Raw genomic sequence first — 25,314 nt, forward strand, 5'->3', positions numbered from 1 at the left:
TCTTTTGGGTCGTCATTATCTGTTGCTAGACTATGATCAATGATCTTTGGGCTAGTCAAATAGTCCAAAGCCCACTAGAATGGATCCTATAAGGTCACACAACAAGGGTATTGGGTTAAGCAAGTTAGAGGCCCATTATTGGGCCTCATGAGCATTAACTAATCATGAAATGGATTGGGGTTAGCATAGTTAGATTGGAATTAGGTTTTGGGCTTTTGACATGGGCTCTTATTTAGAGATGAGATCTATAAATAAGATCCATGCCTAGGGTTGCATGCAAGCAGTCATAATTCACACACTGTGTATTTTGACATCAAGGCAACCAATCCCAAAACCCTAACTCTCTCTCTACCTCACGGCTTTCCCTCTTCCCTCACGTCAGTACGGCCGACGCCCTTAGGTGGTGGTTCGTGGTGGTTATCGTGGTGGTTCTTGGTTAGTTCGTCTCTCTTCTCCATTGAAGGTTGATTGAAGCGTTCAATCATGACTAACTAGCATTAGTGGAGGTCTTAATATGTGCCCGTGGACCAAGTAGAGGAATCACGTTTGGGGTTCTTTATCTCCCTTGTTCTTGTTCTTGTTCGATCACACGTGGAATCACGCTTCAAAGGTATTAATTCTAATTCTTTATGTGTTATGCATGATCTTGGTTTTTAGGTGCTTCATGAATATGATTCATGTATTTTCCGCATATTGTACCTATAAGTTCCTACAATTCGGTCCTATAAAAAAAAGAGCTCATTTTTTATTCCAATCAAAATTCAAGAAAACATTATTGAACTAGATAATAAGTAATTAATTAAGAAAAAAACATAGTAGTGATTACACTTTATTCAAAACAAAATAAAACTACAAATATTGTGTAACACTCTAAGGTTTTACTATATCCTCAATTGTCACAGTTGACGGAGGAGTAGTTTCCACCGCAGTGCTTTCAACAACCTTAGAGCTTTCCCCTTCGCCCTTCCTCTTGACCCAAACATTGTTCTTCAACTTAGGAATAGGAGCCTTTTCAACTCTTTTTCCTTTACCATTAGCGTTTGTTGGAGCCTTTTTGCGAGGATTTGGTGAAGGTTCCGTAATCTTCACACTTTGTTGCGCAGGTTTAGGAGGAACCTTTTTTTTTTGTTCCCTTGAACGAGCCTTAGGTGATGAGGAGAAGTCTAACTTTCTTCACACTCCTTTGTTTTGGCCATTAGGAGGAGTAGTGGTGGTCGAATGCATCAAAGGCTTGGGTGGATTGCGAGCCGAGGTAGCTTGATTTTGTGATCGAGCCTTGTTTAACTCTCCTTTGTGCGCCGCGTTCATCCAAGCCTTGTAAAAAGAAGATAGTACAATGCTCGCCGTGGGATTTCGCACTACCCACCTAGGAAGGCTAGACCAATATTCCATCCAACGAGGAATTCGTTCAGGCTTAAAATTCACATCCTTAGGGGCATCACAATCTTGTGGGGGGATAACTTGTTTCATCCCATATTGTCTCATCCCCCTGCAAGGAAAGATGTAAGTAGTACTAGAAAGGCCCAAAAGCCTAATGTAGGGACAATTAAAACTATTTCCAATCATACTACTTATGTTCCACCAAGGAATCACAAAGCGTATGTTAGGAACCCCGTGACAGAAAAACGACGTCCATTATTCTTCCTTCTTATGTTTATAGAGAATTCGACGACCAGGGAATGTTCTCACTCCATTAGCCTCAAGATTTTGTGGTTGATCAACGATTCACAAGCACTCCATGAGCCAAATCTGAAAAAAAAAGAAAAAAAATTAATTTGCGACGTTCGCGCGCATCCCAGAAGATTGCCCTGGTCTGACCAGCGCAACTTTTTGGCATGCGCTAAAATATGACAAAAAAAAACATACGTGTAATAGGAGTGGCTTCCCATGAAACTGTTCTCGTTAGGGTCTCCTCTAAGGCGATTCAAGCAAAGAACAGTTTTCGCCAAAACTATGAGAGCTGGTGAGTAACACCCCTCTATTTGCTCCACTATGGACACCATGGAATAATCTCCATACTCTTTACCTGTCCTAAGCAAAAAATTGACAACAAGACAAAAACATAAAACACGAATTTTAAAACGTTGTTTAGTCAAGTTGTCACGAGGGGCGACGAAGTGTTCAATAAATTGAATTAAGTTCACGCCTTCTTATGTTCCAATATTGTCCATATCATTGTCATTCAAACCAAAGAATCTTTGAAATACATGTTTGGAATATGACAAGTTAGGGGCATATCTCACGGGGAGAGTGTTTGCAGGGAAGCCTAGTAGAGCTACGGGACAATTTCATCCCCTTTAAAGAGGAAAAGATGGTGGTTCGAGTCCCAATGATTAACGACAGCATGGAGGAAATCAAAGTTGATAATAAGTTGCATATAACTCAATAGGGGGTCAAGGTGGTATATTTTAAAAGCTAGTTTGTCCTCGGTTGAAAGGAAGTGACCCATTGTTTCAAACGTTGTTCAAAGGTTTTCGCCATTGAATAAAAAGAGAGAATAGAGAGATTAATATTTTTTCTTTATGATACCGATAAACCTGGAAGAAAGTGGAAAGAGATTCTTCTATTAGATGAGATATCATCAAACACCCCCATTATTTTTATGTTTGAACACAATTTCCCATCCTCGATCAAAAGATCTTGACTATCTAAGTATTTCAATACATAATTTCCCCTAAGCATACAAGTTCATTATAACCTCTAGTATCCCACCTTGCCACATGGTGAGCTAGAGTATTACCCGCATGTTTTACATGAGACATCGAGAAATCAACAAAAAAACAAAATAAAGCACAAACATCATCAATAATCAAAGAGAAGGGGTTAAAGTTGTCAGCCTTCTTCTTCACTCCATGAACAACATTAGACGCATTACTTTCCAGAACAACCGACGAATAACCAAATCTTGCAACAATTTGGAGCCCATATCTACACGCAACCGCCTCAGCAACATCAGCAGCCCACCCAGCTTTCTCCCTACGCACAACAGCCACCAAAAGATGTCCTGCCTCATCTCTGATCACAACTCCAAGACCTGTCACACCCCCAATGTGAGCATCACAGTTCACCTTTACCATCCCCTTACAAGGAGCTGGTTGCCCTTGCACACACTGACCCATGAAAACATTTTTAGCATAATCATCATACTCAATGACAAACTTCATCAAGTTTGATGCCACACTAACAGGGCAAACCGCCACATTGTCAAAAACCACCATATTTCGGCACCACCAAGCAGCCCAAGCAAGAGTTGTTATGGTTCTCAATTCAACATTGCTAACTTTAGATGCCAACCATGACAATCTATCACTAAAGATTCAGTAGGTGCTTGAGACAGTAGCGAGGAGAAATCACTTGCAGCCCAAATAGCAGACGCAGCTGTACACTCGAAAGTAGCGTGTATAATCAACTCATCACTATTTCCATATATCGTACAAGTCTTACACTCTACCATATGCTTATAGTGTAACCTTTCTCTCACAGCTAAGAAGCCCTTGCATGCCCTCCAAAGAAAATGTGATAGTTTTAGGGGGCATTTAATTCCCCAAAGTAGCTTCCAAACCGTGTCAAAGGGTGTGATTGAGCCACAGCTGTCCCTTGCTTTCCCAACAAATAGCCCGAACGAACCGAGTATGCTCCACACTTTAATGGCCACCAATACATCACATCCTTTGTTGCTCGACATGACAGAGGAATTGATAAAATTAACGCTTGATCCACAACATTAAAATTATTTTGGATCACATCCTCACGCCAAGTCATAGAGTTATGATCAATTAAGTCACTAACCCGCAACCCCAAATCGCTCTGAGGCAGTGGCGATGGAACACACACAGATGAGTCCCCTAGCAGCCAAGCAGAATCCCACACCGAGATACTACAACCGTTTCCAACTCTCCATTTTACACCTTCAAGCAACAAAGACTTAGCCCCCCATATGCTCCTCCAAGTGTAACTTGGGTCATAGGCACGACAAGCTTCCAACACATCACAATTCTTGAAGTATCTAGCCTTTAAAATAGAGTGTAAGAGGGTACCTTGATTATGATGTAGACGCCAACATTTCTTGGCTAATAAGGCTTGGTTGAAGACTCGAAGATCACAAAATCCCATACCACCCAAATTTTTCGGCTTACACAACTCATCCCATTTTTGCCAATGGAGTTTCTTTTTCAAGTCCGTCGACCCCCACCAAAATCTAGCCAAAAGGGAATGGATGTCATCAATTATACCATCGGGAATCCTCAAAATACTCATCATATATGTCAGGATTGTCTGAGCTACAACTTTTATCAACACTTCTTTACCGGGCATTGACAATAATTTCTCTTTCAACCCTGCAATTTTTTCCATAGACGCTCCTTGATTCCTGCAAAAATAGCCCTCTTGGATCTACCAATTATCGTCGGCAAACCAAGGTATTTCTCATGTCTATTGACCTCTCGAACCCCCAAGGTATCCACAATTTCTTTCCGACGGTTGGCACAAACTTTTTTGCTAAAGGTAACTTCAGTTTTATCAAAATTAATTTTTTGGCCCGACGCTCTCTCATACTTGCTAATAATATTAGCTATCACAGAGCACTCTTGAGTATTAACTCTAGCAAAAAGAATATTGTCATCGGCATAAATGAGACACCTGTGGAGCACCCCTGCATATTCTAGCACCATGAATAACCCCATCTATCGTTGCTTTATTAATCAGAGTCGAAAAAGCATCAGCACATAATAAGAACAAATACAGAGATATCGGATCCCCTTGCTGGAGACCCCTAGAGGGGATAACCGACCCCGAGATTTGTCCATTAATCTTAAAAGCAAATTGAACACTCTATAAGCAGCTCATAATCGTACCAATCCAAGCCTCCGAGAAACCCATTTTACACATCACATTTTCCAGAAAGACCCACTCTACCCGATCATACGCCTTGCTCATATCCAATTTCAGTGCAAAACTACCATCCTTCCCCTCACCGCCCCTCTTCATAGCATGAAAAATTTCAAAAGTAACCAGGGCATTGTCAGAAATGAGGCGTCCAGGAATAAACGCACTCTGATTAGGGAAATCACCTTATCCAAAATTCCCTTAAGCTTATTAACCACCGTCTTCGACACAATATTATAAATAACAATACACCAGCTAATAGGTCTAAATTCCGAAATATGAGAACGAGACTCACGTTTCAAAATAAGGACAATGAAAGTATTATTTACTTTCGATAAATTCACATCCCCCCTCCACCAACCTTTCACAAAGGCTATAATATCAAGACAAACAATATGCCAGAATTTTTGGAAAAAAAGAGCATGCATACCATCGGGGCCGGGTGCTTTGTTCGGGTGCATCTGGAAAAGGGAATTTTTGATCTCCTCGGCAGTCGGCTCACAGTCAAGCATAGTATTTATCTCATCTTACACAACCCTTTCTATCCCTTCCAATGAATCCTGGAACCCCGTCGGAGAACTAGTGGCGAAGAGATTAGAGAAGTAAGTAGAAATCAACCTCTCTAAGTCAACCTTCCCCATTCTCATCGTTAAGGCCTTTGATTTTATTCTGAGCTTTCCTCTGGCTTGCCTTGTGATGAAAATATTTTGTATTTTTGTCATCGTCACGGAGCTCGTTGGCCCTTGCTCTAGCATACCAGTAAGACTCTTCTAACTTGTATAAAGTCTCAACATCTGATAAAGAGTTACAGGCCTTCAATTTTGCACCATCCATGACCCCATTCTTCTTCAACTCCTTCATCTTTTCCTCACCCTCTTTAATTTTTCTTCTTCAATGACCCAAATGTAAGAGCTGCCCATGACGTTAACTTCTAACTAGGGGTGAGCAAAAATTACGGGTACCCGGAATTGGAACTGGAACCGGTTAGGAACCGGCGGATCCGGATCTGGAATTGGACCCGGTGGTTCCAATTCCAGGTAATAATTTTAGGAACCGGTTGCAACTGGTTTCAATTCCAATTCCCATTTTTTTGGACCCAGAACCGGTTGGATACCCGGTTACCCAATATATATTAAACTAAATATACTATTTTTTAAAAAAAAAAACTATGTTAAATGTATCTAGTTAGTAAAATAAAAAAAATATATTATTAATATCTAACATAAATAAAATAGCTTCATGCAATCATGCATATTAAATATAAGTATTAAAAGCTAAAAATGAAAATGGATCAAAATAAGTATTAAATTTGTATTAAAATTTAATAATTATGTACATAAATGGGTACTCGGAACCGGACCTGGTACCGGCGGTTCCAATTCCAATTCCTAAATTTTAGGACCCGGTTGAAGTGGTTCCAATTCCAATTCCGAATTTTAGGACCCGGTACCAACCAATTCCGGGTCCGGTTCCTAAAAATTTAACCGGGTACCTGGTTTGCTCACCCCTACTTCTAACCGCACACCGCAACTCTTCTCGCCATATCAAGCCCTGCACTATCACTCCACCCCTTAGACACCACCGCCCCACATTCTTCACGAGAAAGCCACAAAGATTAGAACTTAAACCCAGAGCCCCCACTGTGCCAATTACCCCTCTTTTCGGTGGACAAAAGAATTTGAGCATGATCGGGGTTGGTTTTGAAGATGGGCATATTTCGGACTTCAAAATCAGGGAAAAGATTACACCAGGCCTCATCAGCAATAAACTTGTCTAATCTCTCCCTCACATATGTATCAATGGTATTTCCCCTCTCCTAAGTGAAAATGCTTCCCTTGAACCCCAAGTCCCGAAGAGCACAAGTATCCATAGCTTCCCTAAAAGCATCCATAAGTCTTTCACACCTTGGAACCCCACCCTCCTTCTCACTCAAACTTGTGATCTCATTAAAATCACCGAACATGACACATGGAAAATTACAATCGGCCTTAAGAGATGACATAAGAGACCATGTCAAATTCTTGTTATTTTGTCCGGGCCAACTATAAATACCAATCGCCCTCCAAAAAGCACAATTATTATTATCCAGGATATCAATAGCAAAATGATGCATCGAAAAAGAAACAACGTTCACCTTCACATTTTTCCACCACATACCCATCTCACCCGACTTTCCGATACTACTAATACAAACACCATCAACATAGCCACATTTATTTTTAACTTTATTAAGACGTTTATCGTCAATCATAGATTCCATAACAAACACAATGTTTGACTTATCTCTCCAACATCGATCTTGGAGAGCCTTAACTGTCCACGGGTTGCCAATCCCATGGCAGTTCCAGCATAATATTTTCATTGCTTTTCGAGGGCTTGGGGATTTTCCAAGTCCCTCTACTTTAGATACAACAAAATCAGAAGAAAAGTTACTCACACTTAACTTCAATTTTTTCTCAGGAAAATTGTCAACATGAGTTCGGTCCCCATCAGATACATACTCGACCCCTCTCTTCTTTGATAAGATACTCCCCTCCTTGCCTTCAGCCAAATCCATATCCACGGCCCCATCACCTCGAATCTTTCTCTTGGACTTACTCTTGACAGCTGTAGTAACATCCACACCGCAAGCCTGCTTTATGGTCTCCCCCTTCTCCAAGCCATGTAACGCTACAATCTGCTTCCCAACATTCTTCTCACCAGCGCCAGCATTAGCAATATTAGCAGCAACGCCCTCTTTCTGTGTAGCAGTAGGGCGCAGGACCATTTTTGTACCACTCTCATCGGCCACGGCAATTAGTGAGATAGCACGGGGTTTCGGTGTCGTATCATTATTCGCCTTCGGAGAAGAAAACATAAGCTTCCATGCAGTCCCTGGAGGACCGAGACGGATAGCAGCAGGATCGTTGTACTCCGAACGTTGCACCCTTCCCTTGACTGACATCTTTTCCATCCATTTTTTTCCCTTTCCCGCTCAATTGCAGACACTTTGGATCGATGAGGGGATGCCGATAGGAAAGGACCATATTGAAAAACCATCGGGGAATCAACATCACAATTATCCTTCTCTTCACAGTCTTTGTCAGTATGACCAATTTTGCCACAAAAGTAGCAAAAATCGCCTAGCCTTTCATACTTAAAGCCAACCCACTAAGTATGTCCCGAATCAACATCAATTTTGATCCCGCGGCGGAGGGGTTTATGAGTATTCACCAGCACCTTGATTTGCATATATTCCTCCCATCCAAGAGGGTCAGATTCATCAACATCTAAGCATTCACCAATGCAATCCCCCACCTCCCTAGCAAATTGAGGGGAACGTCTTCCAAATGGAACATCTAGGAGTTGAATCCAAAATGGGCATGAGTCAAAGGTTACATCGGATGGCTGTTCATCGGCGCAATGCGCAAACCTCCTTTAGCAATAGGAGTTGATTGTCAAAGGCCCAGGGTCTGCCTTCCAACACCTTACTCTTATCCTACTTGGTAAAAATTGGAACACAAAGAGGTTCGTATCAACCGAGCGAATTGCGACATTATCATCAATACGCCATAGATTCTTGAGCACCCATTTCATAGCTTCAACATTAAAGGGTTTTTTTGTGAGCAGTTTGCCCACGAGAGATAGGGCAATCCTTTGATTTGGAGTATTCTCTTCCACCATCGAATTCGTCCCATCAAGAACAATATTTTCATCATCATTCAATTTCAGTTTCTCCCACGCACTCACCAATTGCTCATCCATTGTGCAAAGGAAACACTCGTCCAGGAAAATTGATTAATTTTTCAGGGAAATCTATGGAAATTTGCACAAGAAAATCTTGAAAAACTCGAAGGGAACCCTAGTAGAGAGAAAACATGTCAAAGCCTACTCGAGGGACTTTATTTCAGGATTAATTTGTAAACTCAGTTTAATTAATGTAATTTCAGTTGTTTTCAATCTAAAAAAACCAAAAATACTTACAAACAATTTATACAAGTTCTTTTTTTTTTGCGAGACAAATTATACAAGATTTAGTGTGTGAAGATAATATGTGGGAAAAGGAAGTGTAAATTTAAACTAATACTCTGTACTATTAAAAAAAAAAAACCTAATATTCCGTACTTTTTAAAACAGATTTACTCTAAACCCTTAAAAGGTCTACTCTAAACCCTTAAAAGGTCTGCGCTGTCCCATAATCGGAGGATTGTATAAAGACTCAGCCCATTTATTTATTTATCATAGGGATCCATAGAATTGCTCTCTCTCAGATTAGTCAGATATCCATTGAAGCGCACTCAACGTTCTCCATTGAAGCGCAGTTGGCGTTCTCCGTTGAATCTAGTTCTTGTATCCCCCATTGAAGCAACTTCTGAGGTAAGTTGTTTGTATTTGTTATCATCATATCAAATATCCCTAAATTATGAGATCGATAATTGAATCAAATATCCCTATAATTATGAATCAAATTTGGTTGCTAATGAATTGCACAACACTTTAATGTTAGGATTTTCAGCCAAGAATAGCTGTAAAGTTAGTTTTATTACTTTATCGTATATCCTGTAACTTAGAATATCTGATGTGTTTAAGTAAACTAACATCATTGCTCTTTGTGAAGGTGGTTTAGATTTTTGGTCATTCGGACGATGAGCTGGCTACGGAATGGAAGATGTTGAGACACCTCTTATGAACTTTTCTTTAATATTAATCACATTGCTTTTCATTGTCAATTTTGTTATTGTTTGTGCTATAATCTGGAGTCTAACTTTCACTTCTCTGCTGTTTTTTAACTTTTTTTTTTTGCACGTAATAGCTTTAGTACGATGCTCGCACAGTTTTTCAAGATTTCGCGACGTTGTAGAAAATTATGATAAATTTGATGCTGGTACCAAGAATGCTATTCTGAAAGCTTCTTCAAGTGTTGTTTCTATTATAAGCCGAATTGGTATCTTTTTTCTTCCTTCCTTATTTGAGATTGTAGTTGTTTCTTTTTCTTTTGTTTTTTTGTCTTAACTTGGTGACAAAAAGACTAAAGTAATATTGATGAAATGCAGTTTATGAGCAAAGAAGTTACAGCTTGCTGTTGTTAGGGAGGATTCTCTTTGTTGTTTTGTCAACCCGAAATGCTGTTATTATTTTTTGTCTGGAGATAATGATCTAGACTCTAGTGGGCTGATGTGTGATCTTTTTGTGAAGAAAATGTTTATTGAAAGTTGGATAAGACAAACGTTTTATTGTTAAGCTTGGACACATGGTGCAATATGTTTTCAAATACATGACTTGAATTAGGAGCATATGCTACAAATTTCTCTTTGATAGGTCTAATGAATTGTACTTAGCTCTAACCTGCTTAAGTTATTGTCTTATTTGGTTGTAACTTGTTTGCCTATTGGCTTTTGAGATTGGAGAGTATTGTATGATAAATTGATAAGGAAAAGTTTAGTGGAACTAACCATGCAAGCTGATGACATGAGATTCTTTAGTTTGTTCAACCTTTGTTCTTGTTTAATCAAAACATATTCCTTTTTAGGGAGTTGCAAATTGATTGCAACATTATTTTATTTACCTTATGAATAGATACTCTTTATATCTCTCTTTATCACATGAGCTTCCCTTCTCACTCTCTCATCTCCTTAAATACCGTGCATCCCGGGAGTACTTTGCATGTCCTGGTGCAATAGAGTTAAAGTCTATAGAAAGTGTTTGTTTGCAAGCAAAAATGTGGGACATGTTCTATCCAGAGATTGGCCTTGCCAACAAGGGATCCATTGTTGCGTATGGGTGGGGACAACTTAAAAATATTTACTTCTGAATACCATTTAAAGTGATTACATTACCAAAATATAATTCCACACATACATATGCTTCTGTGAAAATTGCGAACTTTTACTTTTAAAAAAAATCAAATAATAGATACTTGTAATTTTGAACTAGCTTATTCCTAGCCAAAGTGTTTGTATATCTGGATCATCTGTATGTTAGATATTTCCTGGCTTCTTTGGTGCGTCATTGTTTCAAATGCAGCTTATTGAGTCCTTGATTAAGCAGAGAAGCTGGTTTGCTTTAGTTATGCCATCTTATATGGTCTTATCTGTCTTGCCAGGGTGATGTTATTGGATACTTTTGACATTAGTGGTGGGTTAGTGGCTTATTTTCTTCTCTCTTTTTCTCTGAGATTAAGTTGCTAATATATCTGGACAAATGGTAGCGAAATTTAAGTTTAGACTTGCTACATTAGGGCTGTTTTGTGTAATTTGTGAACCCATACAAAGATAACAAGTAAAAAAGCTGTAGTTTTTTTTTTTTTTTTTTTTTTTTTTTTTTTTTTTTTTTTTTTTTGGTTCATGGCCGTCCCTATCTAATTTTTTTTTTTACTTGTTTTAGGTGACAAAGTTATATTTATTGGCTCTGGTACTATCATTAAGTGTGATGTCCATGATGGATGTTTCTATGGTACTATCTTAACTTCTGCAACTTTTCTACAAGGTCCTGCTGGTGAGGCTTCTGTACTTCCTAATCTTAAGGTTAGTATTTTGTTTGTCTTTTTTAACCCTCATTCCTGTTTATAACCCTTTTTTTCCCTTTACATGTTGATGGCCCATCTTTCAAGTAATATTAGCTGTAGCATGAAATTAGTACAATCAACTGAACAATGTGAACCAACTTCTATAGGCCAATGAAACCTGGTTTCCATATCATTGGATTTGGCTGTGGGTTCACCTTAATTATTAAGCAATGTGCTATACCAGGTTCCGATGACTTTCAAGGCTAATCCAAAGACATAACTTAGTTTAGTCTATCGAATAAGGTTGCAACTGCTCCAACATCTGCATCTGTTAGACAGTGATAACATAATATTCTATCTAATCTAGTACTATCACTGCCACCAAGGTACCAATCTAATTGACTTGATAGAACACAGGCACCTTATTGAATCCCATCACCACTATGCAATAAGAAGAAGTGATGCCTAGATTAGTGCCTGGGAAGTTGAAGCCTCAAGCTCAAATGCTGGATTTCTACGAGGGAAAGGTTCTAGTCAACACTTACAATTGTTTGGAGTTCTTGCAGAGTTTTAGGCACTTGTAGTTTATCAAGGATTATGATTGAAATAGAGTTGGAGAATTGAGATAAAAGTATACCATATGAAACTACAAGAGGAGCATTGTGCAAATAAGTATCTAGTATGTTCGCAGGAATATCTAGCAGTTGAAAAAGTATGAAGAATCTGTCTCAATCCAAAAAAAAATTTCTTTTAGATATCTTGTGTGTTAATACATGGCATGTTTTCCTAGTGACCAAATAAACAACAGCTTCCGAGATACCACAGCAGAAACCAGAAAGAATCATGGCTGTAAAAGTTATGTATAGGGTTGTAGCCACAAGCACTGACAGCCCATTTACTTAATTGAACAATAAGAAGCAAGATCTGTACTGCATTCAAATTGAATGTATTTGCTGGTCTTAACTCTGTCAGCTTAGAACTTGGTTCCTTTTTTTTTTTTTATTTTTTTTTTTATATTTGCTTATGAGTTACTATAGTTTGCTCTCTAATTTTTTTCTTGACTCTTCCTGTTGGTAAATATTATGCTTGCATAATTTGATGTGAGCATGTTTTTGCAGATTGATGTATATTTACCTGGTGGTAATTTATGTAAAGGGCAAGTGTTGACTTATGATTTTCATTATAATATTGCAACTGTTAAGGTCAAATCCGATTCACCTCTCTCAACTGCAAAAATTAGATACATTGATGATACTGTAGCAATAGATTCGGATATGTCTGCAATAGCGGAAGCAAATTCATTTATGCAGTATGGGGAAGGAGCTGCTTCAACTTGGTTTAACCTATGTCCCGGTGAACTTGTAATAGCATTATCTCGGTTCAGTGAAGAACCCCATGAAATTATGGCTGCTCCCGGTTTATTCAGGTGTGCATTAGCTTATTCTATGTTTATTTCAGTTTGTTTCAGAACTTTGTTACATATTCAACTTGCTTTAAAAAAAAAAGTAATTTTTATTTATATTCCTAATTCTAAGAATTTCTGATCAGACTAGATCATATCAAGTCCAAAAAATTAGGTTCAAACTAAATCATATTTGAAAAGATAAGTTCACATTAGATCATATAAAGAGAATTAAGGTAAATTGGTAAACTAAACATTACTCTATATTTTTGACTTATAGTTTATTCTTGGGTTGTCTTATCAAGTTATCATGTGAGCTTTAGTGATGCTCATGCTGCATTGTTGGGATATTTCTCTGTACACAACCTGTCTAATGCTCCATGATTTCCTTTCTGGGCTCCTTTTTCTTATGTGTGTCTCTTATTCTTTATGGTTCAGCTGTGATGATTGTTCACATGATTGCAAAGAGCTTTACTTGACAACTTGCACTGTGAATAAAGTAAGTACTTATCCCATTCTCTTGGACTGTAAGACTAAGACATATCCTGAACTTATATCTAGGTGAGTTGGGTTGAACAGAGCACATAATGATGGCTCACCTAGTCCATTTTTAGTGTAAGAGTGCATGATGCCTTTCCGTCTCATTATATTGATGATATGGTAAATATCAGGCAGCTGTTGGGGGACCCCTTGTCAATTGTTATGGAGAAGTCATTGGAGTTAACTTCATCAGTTGTCCATTTAATGCATTCTTGCCTATTAATATAGCATTCAAATGTTTGGAGGATCTGAATAAGAACAGGTGATGGTCTAACCTTTCTTTCTGTGTCATTTACATCTTTAGTAAAGCTGTTCAACTATCTTTTGAATAATTTTGATATTGAAACTTAGTCAATAACCTTCAAAATTACACACAAACTACCTTCTAGAAAAAACGGTGGCACCATACTACATTTAAGGATGTTTTTTTTATTGCAGCCTTGCAGGAATCTGGTCTGACAAACATTCTGGCATAGACATTTTTTCCCCCTTTTATTTTCTTTTTTCCTCCCCTTTTCCTTCTCAATATATTTGCCTTCTTCTCTGTTGCGAAGAACTACTCCAATCATCATTTTTCTTCAGATTTCATACACCGATTGCAGTTTGACCTTTTAATTCTTGTTAGACTCCTTGAATTTCTGGTGTAGATCTAAGGACTAGATTCTAAATGGTCAATCATCATATTTGATGACTTGTCCTGTTTGGTCCTGGTGGGGCGTGAATATGCCATTTTTTTCTATCCATATATAAAAACAATTATATTGATGACTACACGGAATAATCTATTTTGGTTCATGTTAGCCGACCCCACTTTTGGGATCAAGGCTTTGATTGATTGATTGATTGATATAAAAACAATTTATTCAAACTATTTCTGTCCTCAATTGTTTTTTAGGCATTGACATATGTTGATGCATATCAAAAGTGAATATAATGAGGAAGTGAAGGCTTTATTGGCGGATAGTGTACATGTAAGAATAAATTAATAGAGTTGGTTTGGGCCCCACATTACATACATTATGAAGTTAGAGAGTGAAAGAGAGATAGTGGAGGGGGGCCACTGTCCACGTCATATGGATTAAGCGATGTACATTCTCTATTTAAGGGAAGATGACAATCACATATGAACTACCAGAATAGTCTTCTGGACAATATATGAGGATGAAGAGAGTAGGAATTTTCTATTTTCTCTTGGTTCGTGTAAATTAAAAAATAATAACTCACAATAATAAATAGACTGTTTTTTTAACGCACTTTTTATACTCTTGTAGGTGAGTGGGTGGGTGTTAGAAAAAGAAGGATAAACTAAAAGAAAGTGAGTAGAAAGATGTACTTCCTCTGTTACAAGTAAATGCATCACTTGCCTTAATAGGCCATTCCAAAATATGTGCATTGCTTTTATCATTGGTAAATTTCCATCAAATTTTATTATGTCTATTTTCTCATGATTTCCACTTGACATATTTAAAATCTCTCTCACAGTCTCCACTTATATAATAAAAAATAAAAAAATAAAAAAAAACCCTCACATTTTTTGTGCTTCATGCAGTTTATTGTTTTTTAATAGAGTAAATAAATCACCCACTTGCTCCATTCGCACAATATACTACTGCTACAAATAAACGCTTCTAACCTTCGTGCAATCTCAAGTGATGCATTTTTGGAACAAAGGGAGTATACCATTATTCTATGGGGGCAAGAGGGGTAGGGTGGTTAAAACCTAAAGGTATTTGTACCTCAAATTAGAAAATGGGTTGAACAAAAAAATTGAAGGGAGTATAAATAAAACTCTTCTGTGTACACATGTTCAAATTTAGGATAGATTCCCTAATTCTTAGAATCGTGGCCCACAATGAGCCAAATGCTCAGACCCTTGACAGCCTTATCACATCAGTATTTCTGGGTTTTTATACTCACTGTTGAATTTAACTATGCCTGTTTTGCTCTCTGAGATCATGGCCACGGGGCCTAATGTGGCCAGCCCATGTTTGGTGCTGACATTCTTTCTTTACATCTTATGTAGAAAATGAAGCCTTGAGCAACTCACAATACTGATTCTTGTGCTGTGAGCCATGAATTAAGCTAATCTCGATACTAAGTATATAATAACACAAACCCAATTGTATTCGCCATTCTACTATTATTTTGCCATACTTTTTGGGTACAAAAAAAAAAAAAGAAAAAAAAAAGAAAAGGAGTTTTGAAAAACATTCATAACTGTTCATTTTGCTTTTTCTCTATTTTTTCATCCTGTTCGTCTCTCCCTCATTCTTACCGCTTTTTCCCTCACTTTTGTTGATACAACCCTTGTGTCACACAAATAATCAAACTAGTCAATGTATAATTGTACAAGTACCTGTAAATGCAAGACTCATTGGGTTTCCCTTTATTTCCCTCTGGCTTTTTTGGTCTATCAGCAACATCCTCGGAGCCTGACAAGGCTGCATTAGAGCTGTACCTACAGTTTACTAATAGAAAATAGCAGATTTCCTTACTTCCTCTAAAATACTGAATTTTTATTAATTACCTGTCCTTGTTCATAACACGTTGACTCGTATAAATTGAATAAGAACTGTTGATATGTTGCTGCCGGTGTTGGAAAGTAACGTATCATCTATCATGTATGACAGGCGAGTTCCACGACCTTGGCTGGGAGTAAGTATTTCAAATCTTTACACTGCAAAATTAGAGAAGCTGGATGGACTGACCCGTAATTTCCTCATGTTGTCAAAGGAGTTATAATTGACAAGGTTTGGTGTTTTTGTTTTTTTTTTTTTTTTTTTTTTTTTTTTTTTTTTTTTTTTGGCATGTCATGGTAATTATATCTTGTTTAGTTTTACGTTTTACATTTTACCAAGAATTGACATACTCAATGAGACCATAAAATGTCCTATTGCCTCCAAAATAACTAATGTAGTGTTATAAGTTGTTAGTTGTCTTGATGAGCTCTTAGGGACTTTCTGTTTGTTAGTCTCCCTACGGAATTTTGTTAAACTAATGGGTTTTTATTTGGAGCCTTGGTAGGTATGTGCATTAGTTTTAATTGGAGTTATGAACATTAAAATTTATCTTGCTTGTATCAAGGCTCTTGTTAGCTATGAGCATAGGACAATTATCTTGCTTAGATAGTCACTGGGTGCTACGACCATGTATGACATGGTTGCAATAGAGTTGAGGTGCAGTTTGCTCACCACCCACGGGAGCAAATTGTCCGAAATGCTTGTACTTTAAATCTTGAAATTTCCGCTGAAAAGTTTATTGACATTAAGCAATTGCTATGCATATTAACAATCAAGAGGTAATGCACATAAAATATAGGAACTATGACATTAACATCAACTGTCTTTGGTGAGCTGATAATTAACATGACAATTATATGAAGACTAAATGTATGTGCCTTTATGGATGATAACCTTCTTTATGGTCCTTTGAGTCCCACTTCACGATTCATCCCGCATTTCTTTTGATATTTACAATCAGAAACAAACTTCCCTTCTTAAGTAGTCACCTGAGACAATATGCAAACAGTTAAGTAGATAGGGTACATCAAAAATTCATTATGGAGAAATATTGCAATTTGTGCAAAGGCCTTCTTTTGTGTTTCCACCATTTTATACCTATTTATATTTGGAGGGTATAGGAAGTGCAAATGTGCTCTTTATATAATTAAATGAGACACTCGAGCTCATATTTTTTGACAGTCCTACCCCTCCTTGCAGGTTAAGAGTAGAAGAGTTAATACTTGCATGGTGAAGACAAAGGTGGTGAATGCATGATCTTTAGGTTTTTTTTCTTCATCTTTTCCTTACATGCACTGGCTTTATTAACCTCTCAGTTGCTGCGACATTGTGGGTATCTTTCAGGCTCTTTACTGGACTTTTTGGTCTTCTCGGAAGTGGCTTAAAGCAAAGGTTATAAATAAAAATGTAAGTTAAGTGTATGTGCTATCCTATTTCAATTAAGGGAAAAGCGTTAAATTTTATGTTTGTGATTTGCCTACATTTTGGCTTCATTGCTTGTGGATTTTTTTAAATGTGGTTGAATTTTCTTGGAATATCTATTACTTACAAGCTTTTCACTTGAAAGTCGATGCTGTAATGCCTGTATACAAAAGTCCTCATTCCTTTTCAGTTCAAAGAGGTCAAAATGACATGGGAAATAAAACTTTGTTACCTTCTCAGGCTATGCGTTGTTAGTCAGAGCATTCATATTTTCCATTTGATTCTGGACCAAATTAGTGTATGGTATGACCATCAAATCATCAATAGATTGGATTAGAGCAGATTTGATGATCTGCTCAGCCCATATAGGCTCTTCACCCTAGCTTTTCCGAATTTCCGGAACCATCTTGTTGCAAAATTGCATGCATGTGTATTTTATGCAGACAGCTGCTTCAATTGATGACAGAACATATGGCTGCAAACACCTCGGTTAGGTTTGGTAACTCTATATTCTAGTTATATAGTGGTTGAGTGATTTTAGTATCGGCTGGACCCAAGAAATAGGTGCTTATATAATATTTAATCGAAATGTTTATCTAAAATTATTGTATTAGTTTCACATTGTGGTTATTGTATTAGTCTCACATTGCATCTACTTTTAAGCATTGTTTTTAATAAAATTGCCCACCAAGATACCTATCCTAGAATGTTGTGCTAAGGAAAGTGGGTAAAGGAACATGGACAAGCAAACTTTACATAGTTAACGCTTTAAAGACTAATTCATATGAAATCTCTTGTTATAATTTTATTGAATATTTTGGATAAGCCAACAGAGCAATAATATTGAGAAGGCATAACATGTTTACACATAGTGACAATGTGACATTAAGTAATTGTCTCCCATATTATTTGCATGGTTGAATATGGGGTAATGATGAAGAATTATGCATTAAAAGAGAAAAGTTAGGGAAAGTGTGGGATTAGAGAGAGAAAAGGTGTGAGAAATTATGGGGTAATGAAGAGATAAAAAAGTAATGGATATATGCATTATTAAACTAGAACTTCCATAATCAAGAAGGAATACAAAATGGAGAGTAATATGGGACTTACTATTGCTACTGCTTGCATTGCACACAATAAGTTTTGATGTAGTACATGGGACCTTAATCTTAAGAGCCTACACTTTTGATTTAAATCTTAAACCAAAGTATGTATCTTGATCCTATAATAAGCGTATTCAATAATCCTAAAAGAATAAATTAGTTATTGAATCCCTTCAAACACTTCTAATGAAGTATAAATTAATAATCTTATTTACTCTTAAAATAAGATTTAAGATTTGTGTATTACTATTGGAAGACAACATATTCCACAAAGGATAAACTCAATTTTAGTAATGTCAAATTGTCAATCATTGAATAATATTGCATTATAATAATTCCCTTATATACGGATATTAAATTACAAAAACGAAAAAACCCTAACATAACTCTTAAAATACCCTAATCCCATAAATATTAATGAGGCCATGATATAATAATGCAAATTAATCTGTAAAACATATCAAATGTCATCTTAAATTTTAAAATAAACCAAAGCCAATAATTAAAAACATCTAACTTGTCCAATTATTTTGGAATTCTTCACATCCACAATCCACATCCACATCAACATCAACATCAACTTTTTACTCCTTAATTGTAAAATTACACATTAGGCCATTATGTTTGATAACATTTACTATTTTACAATACCACCATATTGTACCAATAAAATGGCCCGCCACTAAACATCTCTTTGAACATAGTATCAACTCCTCCTCAATGTAATGCAATACAATGTGGGACAAAGTGAGTATGTAATCTATTAAATAATTATTAAGGCCATATATTGTTAAAAGTGCAAAAATCTAGCAACTATCAACTACTCCTTTCGTCCCTTTATTATTGTCCTATTGCCATTTTTTGGGTCTAACTTTGAAAACTTTGACCATAAATTACGGTTACTATAAGAGATAATATAATCATGTTAGATCTTGTTAGATTTGTTACATTGTATATTTTATTAATATCACGTTTTTATAATTCTTACGTGTATGGGAATGAAGATACAAATTTTAATCTTAAAGACCATGAAAAGTCAAAAGGAGCAAAAAAAAAAAAAAAAAAAAAAAAGGGACAGAGGGCGTATCATTTAATTCAAACCACACATCTAGTATTCTAGTATAACTTGTGCAAATCAACTATTTCAATGAGATTAGTTATTGCCGAAGATGATCAAAAACTTGAATTGAGCTTAAGTATTGTTTATTATTAGTAAATATCTTGTTTTCCTATGGGAAATGAAATGATTGATTTTTACCTTGGGGTAAACCTGCCAATGTTTACATTTTCCTTTTTCTTGGTGTTTGAGTAGGATTGTGGGTTGGGGATGAGGAGGAGAATGCAATACAAATATACAATACATCTATATGATTCAACTGCTCTTAAAAACTTTATCATTGCATTGCCCATGCAATTATAAGTGGTTCTCGTTCAACCCCACCCCCGCCCTTGTGGCTCTCTAAACACCAAAAGCAAGTGGTTCTCGTTCGAGTATAAGTGATGGTAAACAGACCTTAAGGCTTGGTTAGACTTGGTGTTGCTTTGGAGTTCGAGATTCTTTAAGTACAAGATCATGATTCATGACATCTATTTTTTACAATCTGGTTTATATTTTTCAGACGGTGGTAGCAGCTTATTGTCTTTCCTGTTTTAAAATTTAATAAGATGTTCAACAAGAGATTATACAAGAGAAAAAACATGCATGTGTGCAATATTTGCATTTATACATATTAAGCTTACATATACTTTTAAGGCATGTGTCCATCTAAATTAAAACATGTCACTTTTTTTTGCAGATTTGGAAGCTAAAGAGAACCCAAAAAAGGGTGAGGAAGATGAAGGTACCAACAATATCCATCCTTTTACATTATATACTAGTCAAAATGCAAAAGTGAGTAGAAAGGGGCTTTTGAATGTAATGATAATCTTACTGTTCTTTCCTATGTAGATAGGGATAAGTACCCTTCTTAATTAGAATTAAGTGGTGTAGAATTACAACAATCTATTTCACACTCCTTTATTTGCTCTTTTCTCCTAAAATTAGAAGTTAATATTTGATATGTGAAGGAGCCTTGTGGAAATTTAATAATCCTACAAAATATAATGAATGTAAACACTGTAGAATAATAAGTTTAGGAGCCAATTATTCAGTTCCCTACTAGCCCATGTTCTGATTAGTGCGATTATGAGTTGCATTTGTAGTAAGAGACATAAAAAGGTGAATCTATAAGAATTGTAGACTTGGTACAATTCCTGAATGCCGTATCCCAAAACATACTTTAAATTCTTGAATATGAAGTAGGAATATTTTGGGAGTATGAAACATTGTGGTATATTGGAATAATTAATGTGTATTACCATGTATAATCAATTTCAAAGCTCGGACATCTTATTAGAGTTTTAGAACAAAGGGAGTACTATGGTATGTTGGTAAATGATATGTATTTAGGGATGTGTAAATGATATGTTGGTTTTCATTTAGTTAGGTGTATGTATCTATACTAAGGGGCTGTTTGGTTCATCTAAGGAACGGGAATGACTTAAAGAAAGGGAAAGAAGAAGAATAAAATGTAAATCCCTTTGATTTACAATGTTGTTTGGTAGCTCAATATATCTTCTCTCTCACCTTGCTAAACCATGTTCCACTCACTTTCATGGTTACCCGCTTCCATCCACAACACTGTCCCAAGTTGCCTCCACCCACCCTTCTCCTTACCACAACCGCCATCTTCCCTACCACCTTGCTGCCGCTCTCACTACAATTGCCAATTTTCTTCTTTCTTAATTATATATCACCATGTAATATTTGAGGTTTTTTAGGGTCAAATTCTACCATGAAACTCCAGATCATGGTTCAATTTAACCATAATTGATGATTTATAAAGGTATGAATTTATTTTTATCTTGTTTTTTCTTTTCAAATTTTTAGGTTTTTGGATGGGTATTGGTAATTATGAGTGTGCATAGGTTGGTGAGTTATGGTTTTGGGGGGGGGGGGATTTAGGTATTTGGGTGGGTGAGTTATGGTTTTGGGGGGGGGGGGGGGTTTGCTGTTGGGTGGGTGGGGTATGTTTTTGGGGATGGGGTTGTTTATGGGTGGGTGAGTGCTGTTTCGAGTGGAGGGGTATGGTAGGGTGGTTTTGATTGGGTCTAAGAGGGTTGTTTACTTAAAATTTGGATTAGACCTTTACTTAAAATTTGGATTAGACCTTTACTTAAAATTTGGATTAGACCTTTACTTAAAATTTACTTCTTACTTCTGAAGTTTCCTGTTTTCTGTGGTGATTTTAGTTAATGAAAAAGGTTTTATTGTAGAGCAGTAGTATTTAAAGAGCTAATGGAATTTTGTTGTGTTGAATTAATGGACATAAGTTCAAAATTTTGTACGTATTTGATTGCTCTCAACTGCTTGAAGTCACCTATGTTTATAGTAACTGATTTCATGATCGAGGTTTTTCATTGTCAAACAGGTAAATCAAGAGTCACCTGCCAGTGTTGCCGGTCTATGTGCTGACGATGTTATCATTAGTTGTGATGGAAAGTCAATTGGGAGTCAGCTTGAGGTATTGCATCTGCTCTATTATGGCTTTGTTAACCTAGCTTATTTTGTGCTCTTTCAAGATGAATCTGTTTTGTAAATGTGAATAATTATAAAAAATAGAATAAGGATATAATTATAAGAATCGATGAAGAAGTCTGGGCAGGAAAGGTTTTAATTCATCAACATGAATATATTGAGGGTACCGATGCAGGTAGATGGTATAATTGTTATGTTGTGATTGTAGGGAAAATATTTACTTGTTCAACTTGGATACGTGGAGGCTATTTATGACTATATAGGCAACCAACAGAAAGTACTCAATGCAATACTGACATACCTTCCCTAAGATTATTATTGGTTCCTGTCTTCCTGTTAAAATTAAATTAAAAATTTGCCCGGCTAGAGCTACTCAACAATAATTTAGTACTTATCAATGCATTAATAAAACAGCATACTTAGATTTAATGCCGCCTCTTATATTATAGCTTAAAGAATAAGTCTAGTTTTATTATTATTTCTGGCATGCAGCATATTCTGAAGTTGTCTTGGGTGTTTTTATGAATTATGATGGCTCAGATGAATATTCCCTTTCTGTGCTTTTCTACCATTAGTTTCTGTGTACTGTAATAGCTCACATTTAACAAATTTTCAAGTTGTGACCCATAGAACAAAGCATTATATAATACAATGATATTTGAAGTTGCACTAGTGCAGCCTATAAACATTTTCTGCTTATGCCCCATTCGGTTTGATGTAAAATGTTTTCATGGAAAATAATTTTCCCATTATTTCCCACTTTTCTTTGTTTGGTTTGTGAAGGGTGGAAAACATTTTCCTTTACTGGGAAGCTACTTTTTCCTCCATTCGCCTTAGTGTTTCTCCTTTTTACTTTCCTCTCATCCATCCCCACATTTCCACTCCTATTTTTAATTTCTCTTTAACTTTTCCCGTAAGAACCAAACAAAGGAAAACTATTTTGCAAGTGTGGTTTTCCTTGAAAATGTTTTACATCAAACCAAACGGGACCTTAAGTATAAAAGAGTTGAGGAATCCTTGCATCTGCATATTCTATGGTTCTTTGGTGAAGTAAAAAAACTCCCTCTGTGCGTTGTCCAGAAATAAAATCAAATAATCCAAGCTCCTGAGAACGTAGCGGGAATCGAACCCGCATCGTTAGGTTGGAAGGCTAGGGCAGTATTTTTTATACCGCCGCACTCTTTATAGTCGCGCTGTCATGGAAACACTGTTAATTTTCAAAATCAAAAGCTGCATTTCAAAAGCTGAGGTGGACAAGCTTAGAAAAAAAATTCTGAATAGCAGTGTGACACAATTTTGTTGTTTAAAGATGTAGAAAATTCTAATGGCAAAACTCGTAACTTATGGTGTCAGTCACACAGTCCAAGACACAATTTGCAAATTGCAAATGCGTGTCAAGTATCATTATCTCTTCTTTTCTTCTTAATGAATCATCCAAACACAAGGACATATATTGGAGAAAACGTTGGTTAAAAACAATTCTGATGTAGGGTACATTTTATATACTACATATTATAATGCTACCTTGAACAATTATGTTGCTTATCAACATCTTCATGGTTTAGAGTGTGGTATGTGGAGAATGGGACATAATTATGTGTTGGTAATCATATATACATCATGGCAGAGATTTCCCTCTGTGGTGTTTCATATGATGTTATTGTTAGTATAGTTCCATATACATGAATCCACTATTTATATGACAATTGAAATTACTGAAATAGTAAATCTAGAATATGGGAAGAACTCCCACCTGAATTGGTATAAGTAGTTTACAATTTGGAATGCTTTGGTCATGTACAATATTACAAACATTATAACCTTTGGTTTTCCACCAGAGGGTGTAAGCCGTGTAACTGTTGGCATTTTGTTTCACGCTGCTATATAGAAAGGTTTGGGGGGGGGGGGGGGGGAGGAATATACAGCCATGTGTACTTGTGTTCCATTTGACATTTGATTGAAACAGAAATCAAACTCCCTTGTAGTTTGTCGATTTGACATTTGATTAAAATATTTGTTATGAACAGCTGATTGAAGCATTATGGAACAAGGAAGGAAAAGCTGTGGAACTGGTTGTGGTAAGGCCTGAGACTGGTCAACGAAGTCTGACTGTGACAATCGGCACTAGCCCAAAGATGAACAAGTAAGAATCCTTGACAATCCCTCAAAAAGAAAAATCAATTTTTAACACAGTTTGATTATGTAGTAGCTTGCTGTTTGTATGAGATACGATTATAGAATGATAGTCAAAACAGGAGAGGAAGGTCCATTTGAAGCAATTACTATAGTCTTGCTGGAAAAGCAAGAAGCTCCTCTTGTTCATTTATTTGAATACTTCGGTAATGACCTCTGTTTTTTTTCCTCTCGTTGCAGGTGGCATGTCCCATTAGTAGGTTTCCTATCGATATTAGAAGATCGACTAGCTGTTGAGAGAAGGGATAAAGTAATTTTCTTACTGTACTCAAGCTCCTTTTTGTTTTTCTTCAATTTATAATGTACATTTTTCCAATTCTCAAAACCCATTTGATGAATCATTTATGTATTACCCCAACTTCATGACTAACAACAGTCAATTTTACGTTGCATTCACTTGCAGATGAAAGTTGACGAAATGGAGTAGGATAGTTGTCTGTTACCGAACAACCTCTGTTGTCGGTGGTCTTCTGTATACCAAACTTATGAATTATCCATTGTAATATCTCTCCATCTCAGAGAAATGTTCATGCAATACGATCCTTGCATGCTCAAGTTTTTCAATGATTAGCTTGTTCAGTTCTGTATCTTTGATTCTTTGGTCGTTTGTTGGGATTATTAGCTCGTTACTACATACAATTACGCGTGCAACTGTGATAAACTCATAATAGGCAGATGACATATGTTCAGTGATGATTTTCTTTGACCAATTAGGATAGAGAGGCTCATGGGGGCATGTCATGAAGGAAAATGCTATACTATTGCAGTATTGCTTTTTCAAAGTTTCACATTCCATGAGATAGCGAGGATGATAAATCTGAATTTGAACATAACATTTATAGTTGCAGAACATAACATTATAAATAGGAAATTCTGTGAAAACCTACATTTTAAATCTTTGTTTTTTGTGAAAAATCATTTGTAAAGAAAATGTTGTAAAAACCACCTAATTAACATTTTTGTTGTAATTTACCACCAACAAAACAATTGACTATTGAATTGTTAATAGTTGAAGCTCATTTTCCAGCACAAAGTGGTGAATTACAACATAAATATTTAATTGGGTGGTTATTACAACATGTTTATTATACTAAATATGATTTTTCAAAAAAATAAAAAAATAAAAAAATTAATAGGTGGTTTTTCCTTTATTTTATAATCATATATTCATAGCAAAAAATGTCATTACA

General features: G+C 36.3%; 2 protein-coding genes across 2 annotated transcripts; both read left to right on the forward strand.

Moving 5' to 3' along the window:
- The first annotated feature begins 9,085 nt into the window (after positions 1–9,085).
- Positions 9,086–15,999, forward strand: LOC145589573 (putative protease Do-like 14). Its single transcript, XM_081646195.1, has 9 exons — positions 9,086–9,240; positions 9,482–9,534; positions 9,677–9,808; positions 11,248–11,387; positions 12,487–12,794; positions 13,209–13,269; positions 13,442–13,572; positions 14,582–14,625; positions 15,941–15,999. Exons 2-8 carry the CDS (start codon positions 9,510–9,512, stop codon positions 14,583–14,585), a joined length of 801 nt encoding a protein of 266 aa, XP_081502321.1. The 5' UTR covers positions 9,086–9,240; positions 9,482–9,509; the 3' UTR covers positions 14,586–14,625; positions 15,941–15,999.
- LOC145589575 (uncharacterized) lies at positions 15,941–24,711 on the forward strand. The gene is made up of 8 exons (XM_081646196.1): positions 15,941–16,060; positions 17,030–17,071; positions 17,174–17,236; positions 20,151–20,195; positions 21,825–21,917; positions 23,959–24,074; positions 24,305–24,374; positions 24,528–24,711. The coding sequence occupies exons 2-8, from the start codon at positions 17,057–17,059 to the stop codon at positions 24,549–24,551; spliced, it is 426 nt and encodes a 141-aa protein (XP_081502322.1). The 5' UTR covers positions 15,941–16,060; positions 17,030–17,056; the 3' UTR covers positions 24,552–24,711.
- Positions 24,712–25,314: the final 603 nt, after the last annotated feature.

This window comes from Chenopodium album, chromosome 17 (genome assembly GCF_948465745.1).
Source record: "Chenopodium album chromosome 17, dcCheAlbu1.1, whole genome shotgun sequence".
Taxonomy (NCBI): domain Eukaryota; kingdom Viridiplantae; phylum Streptophyta; class Magnoliopsida; order Caryophyllales; family Amaranthaceae; genus Chenopodium; species Chenopodium album.

What these genes read in the sequence shown, in the direction of transcription:
- LOC145589573 (XM_081646195.1), top strand. Translation starts at nt 9,510, where the DNA reads ATGAGCTGGCTACGGAATGGAAGAT. An exon ending in CTGGCTACGGAATGGAAGAT is followed by an intron (nt 9,535 to 9,676) that starts GTTGAGACACCT and finishes TGCACGTAATAG; the next exon opens with CTTTAGTACGATGCTCGCAC. An exon ending in TTCTATTATAAGCCGAATTG is followed by an intron (nt 9,809 to 11,247) that starts GTATCTTTTTTC and finishes TACTTGTTTTAG; the next exon opens with GTGACAAAGTTATATTTATT.
- LOC145589575 (XM_081646196.1), top strand. An exon ending in CAAAGGTTATAAATAAAAAT is followed by an intron (nt 17,237 to 20,150) that starts GTAAGTTAAGTG and finishes TTTTTTTTGCAG; the next exon opens with ATTTGGAAGCTAAAGAGAAC. An exon ending in CTGTTGAGAGAAGGGATAAA is followed by an intron (nt 24,375 to 24,527) that starts GTAATTTTCTTA and finishes ATTCACTTGCAG; the next exon opens with ATGAAAGTTGACGAAATGGA.